Here is a 15503-nt window from a genome sequence, read left to right on the forward strand (position 1 = left end):
GGGTTACTTTTATCATCCATACAGTCTAATATACTCCATTCTTAACTGAAAGTGGTAGAAGACTCTGAAATAGAAAGACTGATACAACCTAGATTGGTGGGGTGGCTGCGTACTCTGTCCACAACCTCAATTAGTTTGTTGGCTACAGCACTGGCATACACAGAAGAACCTTCACATATCTGCAAAAACATTAAAGCCAAAACTTAAAAGATACATATAAATTTGTGTATGTAATGTAACAAATGGAGAAATTAGTTTATGCATGTACCTTAGTGCTAAAGAGAAAACTGTAATAATCACCAATATGGGCTCCTGCAATATGATGAAGGTCCAATTGAAGCTCATCAAGGACCTTGGACACCAACAACAAGAAATTGATCTTTCTGTGAACAAGCTTGACTGTGACCTCATCATCAATGATTTGGACATCGACCTCGGTCTCTTTGAATTTTCTCTGAAGCCAGGAGCTTCTTAAGGACCCATCACCACCAAGAGGCTTCATGTTACAGCTCTCTACATCACCGGCAGGATAGTCTTCGGTCTTGTGTCACTTGGTCCTCTCTCTGCTACATCCCTTATTATCTACTAGTAACTTGAGCTCATTGACAGTTCTTAGAAGCTCTTTGATATACTCAATTGCATCTCCCACAATCGATGCTCGATCACCCTTGTTTGCACCAATTAATCAACAAATTGCATTAATCAAGAAAGTAGATCTCGGTTTTTCATATTTAAGAATGAAAATTAGGAGGTAGACAAGTGTAAGTATACCTTAGTTAGGTTGGGAACCAAGCTCTTCAAGGCAGTGTACCTCTGGTTCAGATATTCTCTCCTACCGCGTTCAGTGGCGAAGTGTTTCTTTCCAGTACCTCCCCTTTGCTTACCTACACAAGGCATTTCCCCTGCATTGAAACTGAGAACCCCCCTTTATCGTGCTGATCTCTCTGATCCTGATCATCCCCTGCACCCCCAAACAATGAGCCCGGCAAACTGTAGCTGCCATGGGGTAGAGACTGAAACAACTCTCTCAACAATGGAGGCTGCAGATGGTATAGTGGGTCATAAGACGATGCATTAGTCTCCACCATTGGAAATGAAAAGGAGATTGATGAATTTGGGACCAAAGAGGAAGCTGAGCATCTAGGCAATTGATGGAACAGGTTGAGAATTTCTTGGGTTTGAGTTGGGATTGAAGACTGGTTGTAATTATTGTTGTCATCAATTTGGAGCTGTTGATGGTCAGGATTGATGAAACTCATGTCTTGCATCTCAATTTCATGAACCCAGTTAGGGTTAGATTGATCATAAATTTGGTTCTGATTCTGGGTATGGTATTGGGTATTGTTAATCCCATTGGACAAGGCCAGTTTTCGTTGAAGGTCAATTTCAATGGCAGCGGCAGCAGCATCAACTTGGAGAGGTTTATTGTGATGGTGGTGGTAAGAGACTTCTTCAACACTGTTTGTGGTGCTACCACCCACCAATTGTGAAGGTTGAGTCAGGTGAGAAAACCCATCATCTGTAACTTCAGGCATGGTGTTGGGATCAAAACAACCCGTCTCCTCATACATTTTTTGGACCTATTTGAGTCTTCCTGTCACTGCAAAACAAAAAGGGATGAACCAAAAAGTACACACGAAAAGCAATAAATCCAAATATGTAGAATAACCAACCTCAAATGGTATCTAGTACCAGCACACAAGATTGCAAGGCCAAACCCAAGAATTCAATATTGGGAAGGGAAGCTAGAGAAAGCTGAGAGAGAGAGAGAGAAAGAAAAAGGTTAGGGTATTGAAATGCCTGTGTGTGTATATATATAGAGAGACTATTAAGGGGGAGAGAGAAGAAAAGAAAGCAAAATCTGGAAATTTGGCTTGATGAGTACTTGATTTCTTCTTTCTCCTCTTGTACGTTATTTTTCATTTGTGATGATTTCCATTCTGCAACAGCAAAGGAGGTTGTTACTAAGATTCCCACCAGTGGACTCCACTTTTATCTCTACTTTCGTACTCCTCCTGAACCTCCTCCCTACTCATTAGTCATTATCTTCACTTTCTGCCATTCTTTGTAATTGTATATAGAGGTTTGATTAATTATTAAATGTTTTGTGATATACTATCAAATTATGCATACAATGTGTTTGGATATGAGTCTGCATTTAACTTGGATGAAGCCCTTCATGTAATTTGTGATTATTCCACCACCACATGTGTGCTAATGGAGATTGGATTTATAGGTTTTTTAAAAAAAAATAAAATCACAACTAGCATGCAAATCGTCTGCGTAAACTAAACCCTCTAATGGTTATAACTGTCAATAGTTAATGAACTTCAAACCAAATTGGAAGGTGAAACAAGTAGTTATAAAAAGATATAAAAATTAATTAATTAGTAGGGAATTGAAGACCCTTTTGTAGCTCATGCAAAGCTCGTGAAAGGTAAATTTGTTGAATATTTTTCACTGTCCTGGATTCGTTTCTCCTTGAATAACAGAAAGAATGGGCTTCTATCTATTATTTTCGAACAAAGTTACAAAACATATATCGTTGGATTAGTTATACTAAATACTACATATTTATGATTTCAGTCACAGATAATTCTTTCCAGTATTCTTATAAAAAAATAAATAAATTCTTTCCAGTATGTTTCTGACACTCTTCCATAAGTCGCATGATCATGGTATGAGCAAACAAGACAAGAAAACAGTTTTCATGACACAAAGGCATGTGCGATTAAATATCAAAGTGTAATCACAGAGCATAGTTTAAAATATGTTAACTGTGACTTACATGTAGCTAGTTTGCTGCTTGAGCAAAGACTCCTCAGATTGCTTGATATCGACCAATAGAATGGTGCTGTACAATTAACAGGTCTTTGTTGTATCAATGGAATGCTTTGCCGTGTGTCCAGTCCCCATAGTTCATCAACTGACTTGTAATTTCATCCAGTAACTCGTATAATTGTTTACTCTTGGGGTGTGATTTGTCCCCTTTACGGAATTCATGAACCTCACCATCAACTTCAATTGAACTACACCCTGGAGTTTTCTTCATCTTTCTTTGTTTCATTACCTTCCTCCATTTCAATGAGTCCCTCCATCTATCTGCATAGGAGTATATGTTTGACATGATAATGTATGCACCATCTCTCTCAGGTTCCAACTTCATTAGTTTTTTCATGATAATTTCTCCAAGCTCGACCTTTGAGTGAACTTTACAAGCTCCGAGTAATGCTCCCCACACAGAGGCATCAGGTTCAATAGGCATTTCTTTTATGAACTGTAGTGCCTCATTTATTAGTCCAGCACGACCCAAAAGATCAACCATACAACCATAGTGTTCCATGTGACGACTTAAATCGTGAATGCTCGACATGTCCTCAAAATGTTGACGGCCCTGTTCTACTAGTCCAGCATGACTGCACGCTGAAAGTACACCAACAAAGGTTACTTCATCTGGCTTTATGCCCATCCTAGGCATCTCGGAGAAGAGGCTCAATGCCCTCTCAGCTTCGCCATGCATTGCCAGTCCAACAATCATGGCAGTATACGTATAAACATCTCTGTATTTCATGTCATGGAAGACTTTGAAGGCTTGGTCAATGCTTCCACACTTGGCATACATATCCACAAGGGCATTCCCTACAATCCCATCTGCTCTCCCAACATGAATTTTGTCAATATAGGCATGAACCCACTTCCCCAACTCAAGCATTCCAAGATTAGCACAGGAATTCAAAACAGCAACCAGAGTAACATCGTCTGGCTTAACATCCATACCTTGCATCTCACGGAATATGTCCAAGGCCTCCGTAAATTCTCCTTGCTGAGCTAGTCCTGATATCATTGAATTCCAGGAGACCACATTTTTAATGGGCATTCCTTCGAACACCTTACGAGCATACTCAGCATCGCCACATTTCAAGTACATGTCAACCAAGGCGTTGCCAAGGAACACATCCTCGTTGATGCTAATCTTATGCACCATATACCCATGAATCTTTTTACCCAGAGACAAATCCCCAAGTTGGGAGCACGCAGAGAGCACAACTACCATTGTCATTCCATCAGCACTTATGTTGTCTTCACACATTCGAAAGAACGCAGCAACAGCTTCCTTGGGATAGCCCATCTTCGCAAATCCCTGAATGAGCGTCGTCCAAGAGACCAAATCCCTCTGAGAACAAACGTCGAACAGCTTCCGAGCCGCATGAATAACCCCACAGACGGTATAAAATCTCATCAGCGTGTTGTTGACGAATACATTCGACACCAGAGCAAACTTGACTGCGTGAGCGTGAATCTGGCGTCCCTCGCCCAATGCACGACAACGTGTGCACTCCTTGAGCAGATAAGGTATGGTGTACGAGTCCGGAACTAGGCCTCCGCCTAGCAACTCAAAATACACTTCCATGACCTTTTGTATGTCTTCTTTGCGACTAGAAAAGCCCTTGATAATGTCATTATAAACAGCGATATCCGGCTGTCTGGAGACACAATGGAGCTTCTGTGTTTCAAATTTTCGAACTTGTTTGATCTCCCGCACGGATCTCCATCCCCGAACAAGGGAACATAGTTGCTCTTGAGACCCGTAAGTAATACTACTGCATTGGTTGATCACTAAACTTGCCATTTTCAGTGTTTTAAGCATAACATTAGCAGCACAAACTCGAAAAAGAGAATGAAAATACGTCGAAATCTCCAAAGACAACGAACAGATCCTCTCTCTCGGGTCAGATGTGAGAATACAATTAGGGGTGGCAAAACGCTCTCTGAGTTCCGATGATAGAATTTGTTCCATGGATATTAAATCACGTTTGGACATTAATAAATTGGATTTTCGGGTCTAAATACTGGTTTAAAATTGGATTCGGATGTAAATATAAAAATCTTGTCTATACCCAGACGCTAAGTCAAATTAGATTATTTGTTGAATTTATTTGTTCAGATTTAAAACAATCAAAATTTAAATCAATTAAGGACATTCGAAATTCAATATGAATTAGGAGCTAAGCATGTAAATATTTCATGAAGACAACGAATAGAGCCTCTCTCAAATCTTTCACTCTGTTCAGATGAGGGGATACAATTAGGGGTGGCAAGACCTGTTTGGTTCCATGATTGAATTTGTCGGAGTTGAATTAAATCAAGTTTAGACATAAATTATTATATCCGATATTTGAATCCAAACACAATATTTTTGTCCAACAATAAAATTGGGTTCGGGTCTCGATCTAGGTTTAAACATAGAAATTTTGTCTAGTTTACTTGTCCGGATTCTAATTGAGATTAAATTAGTGTCTGGTTTATTTAAAACAATCTAATTTGATCAATTAAATACGTTCGAAATTCAATCCGAATTAGAGTCCGACATGTAAATATTTCATAAATATATAATGATATCCGATTCGAAACCGAGTCCAAACCAATTTTGTTAATTCTCTAAATACAGTAATTGTTTTCACTTTTCTGGTGCAAGCCCAGCCCAATATACAGTTTTAAAACGCTACGCATGAGTCTGCCCATATAAAAGGCGTCCCACGTACCAAGTCAGCTTCTGGGGGAATGACAGTCAGCTTCCACACCTTCTGCATAATTTTCTGAATTACGACAACGTCAACAAGTTTTGAAATCTGAATTGGACGAAGAATGGCGGAATTTATGGACCTGGAAGCGCAAGACGGGGTGAGGATGGCGTGGAACGTGGTGCCAGGGACAAAGCAAGAAGCGGCGAACTGCGTTGTACCGGTTTCCGCCATCTACACTCCGATCAAGCACTTCCCGAATATGCCTCTCCTTCCCTACGCTGCTCTCCGCTGCCGCACTTGCCGTTCCGTCCTCAACCCTTTCTCCATCGTTGATTTCACCGCCAGGATCTGGATCTGCCCGTTCTGCTTCAATCGGAACCACTTCCCGCCTCAATATCTGTCTATCTCCGAAGACAATCTTCCGGCCGAGCTCTTCCCTAACTACACTACAATTGAGTATGCTGAGCCTCAGTCTGCTCATCCTCTAACTCCTCCGGTACTACTCTTTGTCGTCGACACCTGCATCATTGAGGAGGAGATGACATTCCTCAAGTCCGCCCTCTCTCAGGCCATTCATCTCCTTCCGGATAATTCACTTGTGGGACTCATCACCTTTGGCACCTTTGTCCACGTCCACGAGCTCGGCTTCTCTCAGATCCCCAAGTCCTACGTTTTCAAGGCTACCAAGGACGTCGTCTCCAAGGATCAGCTCCTTGAACATATGAGCTTCTTCCTCAAGAAGCCTAAGCCCCTTACTGGTGTTGTTGCTGGAGCTAGGGATGGTCTCTCTCCGGAGAGCATCGCTCGCTTCCTGTTGCCCGCCTCAGAGTGCGAGTTTGCACTTGAGTCGGTCTGTATTAATTTACTACTTCTGTATTGTGTGTTCTTTTCCTGCAACTTATCCTTCTTGTTTTTTTCTTTTTTTTCCTTTTCTCTTGATGGTATTGAAAATGAATTTATTAATAGGTTTTGGAGGAGCTTCAGAAAGATCCTTGGGCCGTCCCTGCTGATCAGCGGGCCGTCAGGTGCACTGGCACAGCCTTGAGTGTGGCTGCCAGCTTGTTAGGAGCTTGTGTTCCTGGTTCTGCTGCTAGAATCATGGCATTTGTTGGTGGGCCAGCTACTGAAGGACCTGGTGCTGTAAGGAGTAGTACTTGTTCTTCTCCTTCTACATTATTGTTAATATGCTCAATTGCATAGGCATCCTCTTATGAACGCAAGCTTACTGCATTTCACTTGTTAATTTTATATTGAACTGTTATATTATAATTCTTTGTAGATTGTGTCTAAGAATCTATCTGAGCCAATTCGTTCACACAAGGACCTCGACAAAGATTCTGCTCCCTATTATCACAAGGCTGTCAAGTTCTATGAGGGACTTTCCAAACAGCTTGTACATCAAGGACACGTGCTAGATTTGTTTGCTTGTGCCCTGGACCAGGTAATAGTCACCTTTCACATACTATGCATTGAGAACATCAACAGCAGTGTGTATCGCAAGATTTTAGTGCAACTGGAAAGTGGAATCATGTTGACAAGTGGAATATGTTTACGTTATAATTTGTTAAATGAAGATGCAAGTTTGATAGTGCTGCGAAGAATCCTAAAAGAAGTAAAGAACTCTCAGTGAAGAAATTGAGTTTCGGCCTTCCCCATGCTTGTTTGAGGCTGAATACTGGAAGTTTTTAAGTACTTTATTTGATGAATGATAAGCAGTTCTAATGGAAGTTAGGCAATAGGGGTGCCTCCCAGCTACAAACATCTAGAAGATACAGAACTTATAACGTCTAACAACTAATTCTCATACTAACTGGGGGTGCGGCTCAGTGGTTAAATGGTTACCATTCGCCCTATGAATAAAGATTCAAGTCCCCATTAGGTATAATAAATCAATATAGTTTATCCATAAAAAACAACAAATCTTATTTACATCAAATTGTCCACTATGGCATTATGCCAATAGAAAGAGAGGAGTCTCATTAAATATTTCAGTGTCCAAAGATGTTGACTACTGATTTCAATCTTTCCAGATATCCTTTCTCAATCTTCCTTTTTGTCTATGTTGTTTCACTGGATTTACTAGAGGAAACAGGCCCTTCATGGCTCTTGGAATTTTGACTCCCACCTGTGTGATATGATTCCATCATACTCACTAACCTCATCACTTCACTGTTGACTTCCATTAGAGCCCATATCTCTCTTCTAAAATTGCTCCAGCTAGAATACCCCTGCATCTCTAATGGTTTTCCATAACCATTTCGTACCTGCCATATCCAGAAACACTGATATTCTTCTTTCAACGACTCTATGATGCACCCAATATTATTCACCTTTCCCTTGAGCATGGAACCAAGTGATTTACCTTCAGTTGCAATGTATCTCCTCCCTTCCTATATAATTTGGTTTTGGGAGGCCTGTCTGCTGCCTTTCTCTGGATGAACTCTAACAGCTAACGTGAAATTATGCTATCAGAGCAATTAAGTCTGGCATTAAACCGAACTCCACATTACTGATCCATTGACAACCATGATTTGGAGGAAGAGAATATATGCGTTTCTAGCTCAGATATATTTATTACTAATACTTGCAAAGTATAACTTTACATAATATTGTGAATCATGTTAATTAATTGTCTACTTTCTATTCTGATTTCTCTGTGTAGTTCCTGTACGTTGGATGGAACTTAATGAGAGTTCTCTTTGCATGCCTTACTCTCTTCCTAGGTGGGTATTTATGAGATTAAAGTTGCAGTTGAAAAAAGCGGGGGGCTTGTTGTGCTAGCGGAAAGTTTTGGACATTCAGTATTTAAGGACTCTCTTAGACATGTTTTTCAATCAGGCGAAAATGATCTTGGTTTATCGTCGAGGTAAGGCTTTGTTGAACTTATGTCATTCCAGTTATTGTTACTGAAGTTGCAAAAGCTTTTATGTTTTAGCAATCTTAATTCCATCTTATTCCGTAATTAGTCCATTAGTTCTTATTAATTTGTGAATTAGATCATTAGTTTGTTTGGATAGTTAAGAATATGTGTTCTCCAAATTACTTTGTTATCCGTCTATGAAAGAGTCACATATCAAGCAATCCTAGTTTTGACCTCCACAACAACTGGAAATTTCATATATTCGTGTAACACATTGTTGACTGTAGTCTTATGTACAATGTCAACCCTGCCAATTTTAGTACAATCATCATAGAAGAATTGCTGTAGTTGTTAAATTTAGATCGTGTTATCATGCTTCAAACCTGAAATACAATGAGGAGTGCTCCTTATTGGCCTTATGCTAAAAATTTGTATACTATCTTAAATGAAGAACCATCTTAATGGTCATCATTGCACATTTTTGTATGCAGTGGTATATTTGAGATAAACTGCTCAAAGGATATTAAAGTTCAGGGCGTTATCGGACCTTGTGCATCTCTTGAAAAGGTACAACTTAAATAGCTTAGTTGGTTTTTCATATCTGCCAGTTGTGTTTCATTTGTGGTTGTTGGTGACATCATGCAGAAAGGTCCTCTGTGCTCTGACACTGTAGTTGGCCAAGGGGGGACCAGTGCTTGGAAGTTGTGTGGCCTTGACAAAGCCACATCTCTGAGTATAATATTTGAAATTGCCAGGAAGGACAACCCAGAAGCTACCGTTCAATCCACAAGCAATCAATTCTATTTTCAATTTGTAACTTAGTATGAACTTCAAGCTCATGATCTTTTCGGAATTATTTCTCTCGTTGTCTCTCTTATCAATGAAGATGTAAACACATTTAACTTCTTATTGCTCCTTTTCCACAGTTACCAGCATAACAGTGGTCAAATGAGACTTCGTGTTACAACCCTGTCAAGAAGATGGATAGCTGGTCCTGGAAGCATTCAGGCAAGATCTGCTGTCCTCTTGGATAGAATGTATCATTAACTTATTTTCCTCTAGTGGCTGTTTGTGAGCTGAAATATTGTTCCCGTGTTGAAGTCAGTTTTATAATGCTTGGAGCATAATACTTGTATAAGCATGATTCCAAGCGCCCAAATAATTTTTCGATCAATTGAACTTCGTGGAATAACTGAAAATTTTTGGATAAAGTGTTCTTAAAAACTCTTCTTTTCATATTAAATTCTTTCAATTCTTATTTATTTTTAGAGAATTTCAAGCATCACTGTTAAATTTAGTATAGCATGTTGATGCATGCTGTCAAGTGCTTACTAAACTGGTGTAATCTTGAAAGGTTATCACTGGGTGAAGTAAGTGATTTGATATATCCTAACATTTATCTCTATTGTCATTTCTTCATCTCTGATCATAAGGGGAGGAATTAGCACTACGTATTTTGATGGAAAATGCATAAATTAGAATTTATGCTGATTTAGTCCTTGATTTTGAAGATATTGCTTTCATCTCTCACAGTAGATTTGTATGGGTGTTAATTTGTGTTGCCAAAACTTGATTTCCAATATGGTGGAGGGTTGAATAACAATTTATCCTTTTATTTATAGAATTTTTTAAAACTTTATTTTTTGGCAATGTCATTTGCGTAACAAAATTGATTTTGAAAATCTTATTCAAAGATATAATGTTGCTGAGATTTTTCAAGTCAAAGATTTTATGGATTTTACTATTTCTGTTGTTTTCTTGTGTGTTTGTGCCCTTCAGTTCTTCTGATAAATTTTGTTGGGTATGCTGGCTCATTTGTAAATATACTTTGAAATACTGTAGGATTTGATAGCCGGATTTGACCAAGAAGCAGCCGCGGTAACGATGGCACGCATTGTTTCTTCCAAGATGGAAATTGAGGTAAACACTGCATATTCGCTGGTTCTATTTATTTGTTAGTAGGGTGATTGCACTCTTGAAGTATGTAACTATTCACTTTGCAAAAGCGCCTGGAAGGTTAAGCTCCTAATTTCCAAGTGCTTACGTGTAACAAAACACGTAATGAACTGCTTTTTATGATAAAGATTCTTTGAACTCCCACACTGCAATATTAAATGGGAGCTTACTTGTGTACTCTTTACTCTTTATATGAGTTTGTTATTAGAGGTTATTATGTTGTTACTTGGTTAGAGTTGAGTAGTAGAGTGGGTGTCTTTGAATCTTATATCTTGATTGTAGCCAGATTGTTATGACTTTTGTGAGGGTAACTTCCTAGTGGTTGGGGCTTTGATAAATGTTTTTAGCTTGTCTATGTTTTATTTTATGGCCAGATCTGAGTGATGTAATTGGCTTACAGACGGAGTTTGACCCCATAAGATGGCTGGACAAAGCTTTGATACATTTATGTTCTTGTTTTGGCGACTTCCAAAAAGACAGTCCATCTTCTTTCAGCTTATCTCCCCGTCTTTCAATATTTCCTCAGTTCATTTTTCATTTACGGCGTTCCCAGTTTGTCCAGGTATGTCAGTACGTCTCTCTGTATAGGTTAATCACATTATCTTGAACATCTTATGAACATTTTGAGTTATTTTTGCGGAAGAAGAGTAAAAATTAGCACTATAAACTTATTTTGGTAGGTATTGACTGAATTTTACATGTGCACTTCGGTATTTCAATTTGTTTTAGGTCTTCAATAACAGCCCAGATGAGACAGCATACTTCAGAATGATCCTGAATCGAGAAAATGTGGCCAATTCAGTTGTGATGATTCAGCCTTCATTGATTTCGTACTCATTTCATTCAGGACCGGAACCAGCACTTCTTGATGTGGCAGCTATTGCAGCTGACAGGATTCTGCTTTTGGACTCTTATTTCACAGTTGTTATTTTCCATGGTGCAAGTATTGCTCAGTGGCGAAAAGCTGGATATCATAATCAGCCTGAACATCAGGTAATTTTCTCTATTCATGGATTGTGCAAAATGTTTAATGTATTTGCTCTTTTGGTTAGGCATGATGTAGGTAAGCCTTCCCCATATCTGATGTTAAATAAAGCAGACCCAATGTAGAAAACTCAACTATTTGTGCCACATCAGAAATTTGATTGTTCAAACAATTGCGTGGTTAGGGATGTCATTGCGCTTTTACATGGAACATTGCTATGCACTCAGAATATGATCCAAAATGTCATAGTAATTGGTTTCGTTCTCTTCTAAATTTATCGTATTTTCTATATTGATCATGTTGGTTTCACCAACTTCTCTGTTTTAGTGAGCAAGATGTTTCTTGCTTCACAGGAGTCAAATGTGATACTTGTGCCAGAATGTAGTTTTACTTTAAATTTCTTCTTCTTTTTATTTCCATTTGGAGCAAAAGTTTGCAGCTCCTAGAATCTGGTGTTGGTTAATCTGGACTAATATATCTCTGGTTCAGGCGTTTGCCCAGCTGCTACAAGCTCCTCGTGATGATTCTGATGCTATAATCAAGGAAAGGTTTCCAGTTCCTCGTCTGGTCGTTTGTGATCAGCATGGTTCACAGGTTAGTATCTTTCTTGACAAGTTGTCTGATGGTTTAGATGCCAATGAAGCTGCGATTATGAGAAAAGCTTGAGCCTGCAAATACCGGAGCCCCCTCTACTAGAGAGTAGCGCTTGACAATTATTTAGGGAATGTCCTACTTGTCAGGTCTAACATCAATCTTCCCGTTTAATTTGAATGGGAAGTTCTGGCGTGAATAGCATGTAGTATTTGGAATCAATCATACATGACTTCTACAAGAAAATGGATTGGCAGTTCGTTTCCATGTTTCAAACGGATGGATTATTATATTTTATTCTATTTTTTGTGGTCCACATTTAGGTCCGTAAAAAAAATTCTTCTGCTGCCTGAAGTGCAACATCTCTGTACAGAGAATCTAGAAAACTGCACCATGCCTAGAGAGAAAGAAGAGAATTGCATTAATTTGGGAGTTTGAGTTATATCCCATTATTTTCGCTATATAAATTGCATTCATTGTAGGAGCACTGACACATTATTTTTGCTACAGGCCCGTTTCCTCCTAGCTAAGTTGAACCCTTCTGCTACATACAACTCAGAAGCTCTTGTCCCAGGCGGAGACATCATATTTACTGATGATGTTAGCTTTGAGGTCTTCTTGGATCATCTTCAGAGATTGGTAGTTCAATAAAATTTTGACATTGCTTTATCAATTTTGTAAAATTTGTCTTCAATTTTTTGTACAGTAGCCCATGCCAATTAATTTAGGTTTTTTTTTTTTTTTTTTTTTTATGTTTTTGAGTTCATTATTTACAAAAACATGTTCCTCATTTAGCTAAAAGGTGACATGAGTCATGCATGCAAGTAGTCAACAGTCGTCGCTGCTCTTTTACCCTATGGGGCCCTCTAACACTGATTTTGTAATTTTGAAAGTAGGTAATTTTTATTATGCATTTTTGGAGGATCAGAACTGTTTATTTTATTTTATTTTATTTTATTTTGTTGACGGCCATTTGAACCCATCCGCTGAACCCCTGGACCCATGCATTGCATCTTCAGAAGTTCTCTACACGGAATCAAGGGTAAGTGCGCTAGCATTTTTATCAAGGGGGAATCACCTCAAAGTGTTGACGAAAGATTTCGAATCTAGGACTTGGGACCCATAAATTTACATGGAATATCAAGAACCAATTCAGCCAACCTCATGGGGCATCAAAAACAGTTTTGATACCCCAAGACCTCTGGTGCTTGAACTAACTGATCAAAGGGAAAGCTGTGGGAGTAACGTGTGTGTTGATCTGGAACAGCGGTTAAAAAACAACAAAAGTGCAGATTCTTTTCCCTAACATTTTTATATCCTGAACTGAACTAGTACATAAATACTAAGATTAGCGGAATAGCAGTTCTAAAGAGCTAAGCTACTATTGATAACTTCCATCCATGTTCCATGCTGCTTCAAATCATTCATTATTTTTCCTGTTACATATCCTTGAGCATTCCAGGATTTCCCGTTACAAATTGACACATCCAGTTTAAGAAACAAACAAAGATTATATAATATATTTAGGAATTTCACCTTTTCGCAACAGGGAGAGGGAGTACTCAGCGGCATCGAAAAGATCTTCGATGTTATGGAGTGATCTCTCCTCGGACGCCACCATGAAAATGGTACGAACCTGTGCCTTCTTTGCCAGCCTTGCTGCTAAATTGAGTGGCAGTTCTGGAGAGTTAAGACTGCGCAATAATTGGCGATAAAGAGAGAGAACCCGACCTCTGTTCTTTGCCAGATCCTCTGCTGTTGCCCATAACAAACCTTTTGCCATTGCTCAACACTTGACCAGAAGGGCTTGAACCGTCTTACAGTTCACCTCTCTTTTACAGGCTAAAGACCATCAAGGCATCAATGCAAGCCACGGATTCTAGCCCAACATTACGAACAATTTTAACTATCCCCAATCTCGATCACACTGCAATTCATTGCAAGTTGAAGACTTAAAGTTCATATCATCAATAATCAGGAAGACACAAATAATATAGAATCCAAGATACGAATATACAATCTGCATGCCTCCATCAGTGAGAATGAATGGACTAGTGGAACTGCCATGTGAGTATCCAGTGTCTATAAAATGACAGTAAGAGGTACAGCAATTTAGGTTGTGGTTTTGGCATTTGAAAATTTTCAAACGCCATTTTGACAAGCATACCATGTAGTCAAATCACGAATGCGAAATTGAAAGAAGATTCCCTCTCTAACAATTCCACAGCAACCAGTTACACAGATGAGAGAGCTCTGCAATCTACATATATTAAATCTTTTTCTTCAAATAAAAAAAACTATTCAAAACATGTAACCTCTTCAAGCAAGTATGTCTACACTGGACCCACCACTTTAGTGTAAACCGGCTACTAACAGCCACTCACAAGCCACTATTATCATGTTAAATCCAGCAACCCATCGGCTTCTCCAAGTTACTACCACAACGACCTCAAGAACCCCATCAAAGCAGATAATCAATGGCAATTAATTCATTGAGTGATCGAACCAAAACAAAATGAAAGTACAGTACGTCGAAATTCATGGCATATTCAGTAAACTACTGTTATATATTTGACAATTGGAATGATTTGCTTAGTTAGACACATTTAAACTCAGATCAAAGTAAGACTCTTCATTTTTATCCAAATAATGTACGTCGTATAATTGGAAAGTGTTACTCGCAGTCGCAGACTTTAACTGGTATACCATTCATGCTTCCCCAGACCAGTGAAACCAAAACCAGATTCCTGAATTTTACTGCTCATCCTATGCATTTGAGCATATTTGTTAAGTATGCAAAGCGCATGCGCAAAATTCAAAAATTATTTAATAATAATTACAAATTATATATATTTGAGCACACAAACAAATTCAATTACCTAAAAAAAATTCATAATACTGATATATTCTGGTATGTTCGTTTATGTATCAAGAACTCAAAGATTCCAGTGGAGTCATGGAGAAGAAAATTGTCAACCTCTTAAAGGGTTAATCAATCAATTCCATGTACTGATGCATGAACAATTATCCCAATCAACGTGCAAACTTTGTATAATATGTGTGTGCGCAAAATTCTACACTACTTGTCAACATACACCAACACATGTACACGAAGACGGCAAGACCCTTGTCAGCATGTGAAAAAAAAGACTAGATCATCATACAATCCTCTTCACAAATCACAGCCAATTACTTGCAAAACAAAAGAAGTGGAAAAATATTTAATAAAAGAAAATGAAGTAAAAAAAACACACATTACAGAAGTTACGGTACTCAAAAAAAAATCGCACCTGCAATTTAAAGAGAGGAGACACGAGGCAAGGCTCGGAGACAGAGAGACGAGTCGATGACAGAGAGAGTTTCGATCGACTGAGAGAGGCGTGGCGGCAGAGAGATGAGGAGGCGCAATCTACAGAGGGATGAGTCGACAGAGGAAAAGAAAGAGAGCAGTAAGGAAGAAAGAGAGGATTAAGGCTATACTTGTGCTGAGTTTCTCAATTTCATAATGACCAGGCCCAAGCCCATCCATCAGCCCAAGCCAGAAGGAAGAAGAAGAACAGGGATTACTGGATTAGGGATAGAGTTG

General features: G+C 38.8%; 4 protein-coding genes across 5 annotated transcripts; 1 reads left to right on the forward strand and 3 right to left on the reverse strand.

The window, feature by feature from the left end:
- Nucleotides 1–547: 547 nt before the first annotated feature.
- LOC119982679 (transcription factor bHLH89-like) lies at nt 548–1571 on the reverse strand. Its single transcript, XM_038826168.1, has 3 exons — nt 992–1571; nt 772–884; nt 548–667 (listed from the first exon to the last, which is right to left on the reverse strand). Exons 1-3 carry the CDS (start codon nt 1569–1571, stop codon nt 548–550), a joined length of 813 nt encoding a protein of 270 aa, XP_038682096.1.
- Nucleotides 894–4798, reverse strand: LOC119982681 (putative pentatricopeptide repeat-containing protein At3g15930). Its single transcript, XM_038826169.1, has 4 exons — nt 2789–4798; nt 1886–1940; nt 1674–1755; nt 894–1600 (listed from the first exon to the last, which is right to left on the reverse strand). The coding sequence occupies exon 1, from the start codon at nt 4796–4798 to the stop codon at nt 2882–2884; it is 1917 nt and encodes a 638-aa protein (XP_038682097.1). The 3' UTR covers nt 894–1600; nt 1674–1755; nt 1886–1940; nt 2789–2881.
- Nucleotides 4799–5541: 743 nt separating this feature from the next.
- On the forward strand, nt 5542–12844 carry LOC119982376 (protein transport protein SEC23-like). 2 transcript variants are annotated; one of them, XM_038825706.1, is made up of 12 exons: nt 5542–6375; nt 6492–6665; nt 6805–6966; nt 8249–8391; nt 8877–8952; nt 9031–9206; nt 9312–9393; nt 10228–10305; nt 10742–10903; nt 11071–11334; nt 11816–11920; nt 12428–12844. In XM_038825706.1, exons 1-12 carry the CDS (start codon nt 5647–5649, stop codon nt 12566–12568), a joined length of 2292 nt encoding a protein of 763 aa, XP_038681634.1. In that variant the 5' UTR covers nt 5542–5646; the 3' UTR covers nt 12569–12844. The 2 variants fall into 2 exon arrangements, with proteins under 2 accessions (XP_038681634.1, XP_038681635.1); XM_038825707.1 differs by having other exon boundaries at nt 9067–9206.
- Nucleotides 12845–13196: 352 nt separating this feature from the next.
- On the reverse strand, nt 13197–15391 carry LOC119982377. The gene is made up of 2 exons (XM_038825708.1): nt 15208–15391; nt 13197–13844 (listed from the first exon to the last, which is right to left on the reverse strand). Exon 2 carries the CDS (start codon nt 13698–13700, stop codon nt 13428–13430), a length of 273 nt encoding a protein of 90 aa, XP_038681636.1. The 5' UTR covers nt 13701–13844; nt 15208–15391; the 3' UTR covers nt 13197–13427.
- Between the last annotated feature and the right edge of the window lie 112 nt (nt 15392–15503).

Source organism: Tripterygium wilfordii, chromosome 17 (assembly GCF_013401445.1).
Source record: "Tripterygium wilfordii isolate XIE 37 chromosome 17, ASM1340144v1, whole genome shotgun sequence".
Lineage (NCBI taxonomy): Eukaryota > Viridiplantae > Streptophyta > Magnoliopsida > Celastrales > Celastraceae > Tripterygium > Tripterygium wilfordii.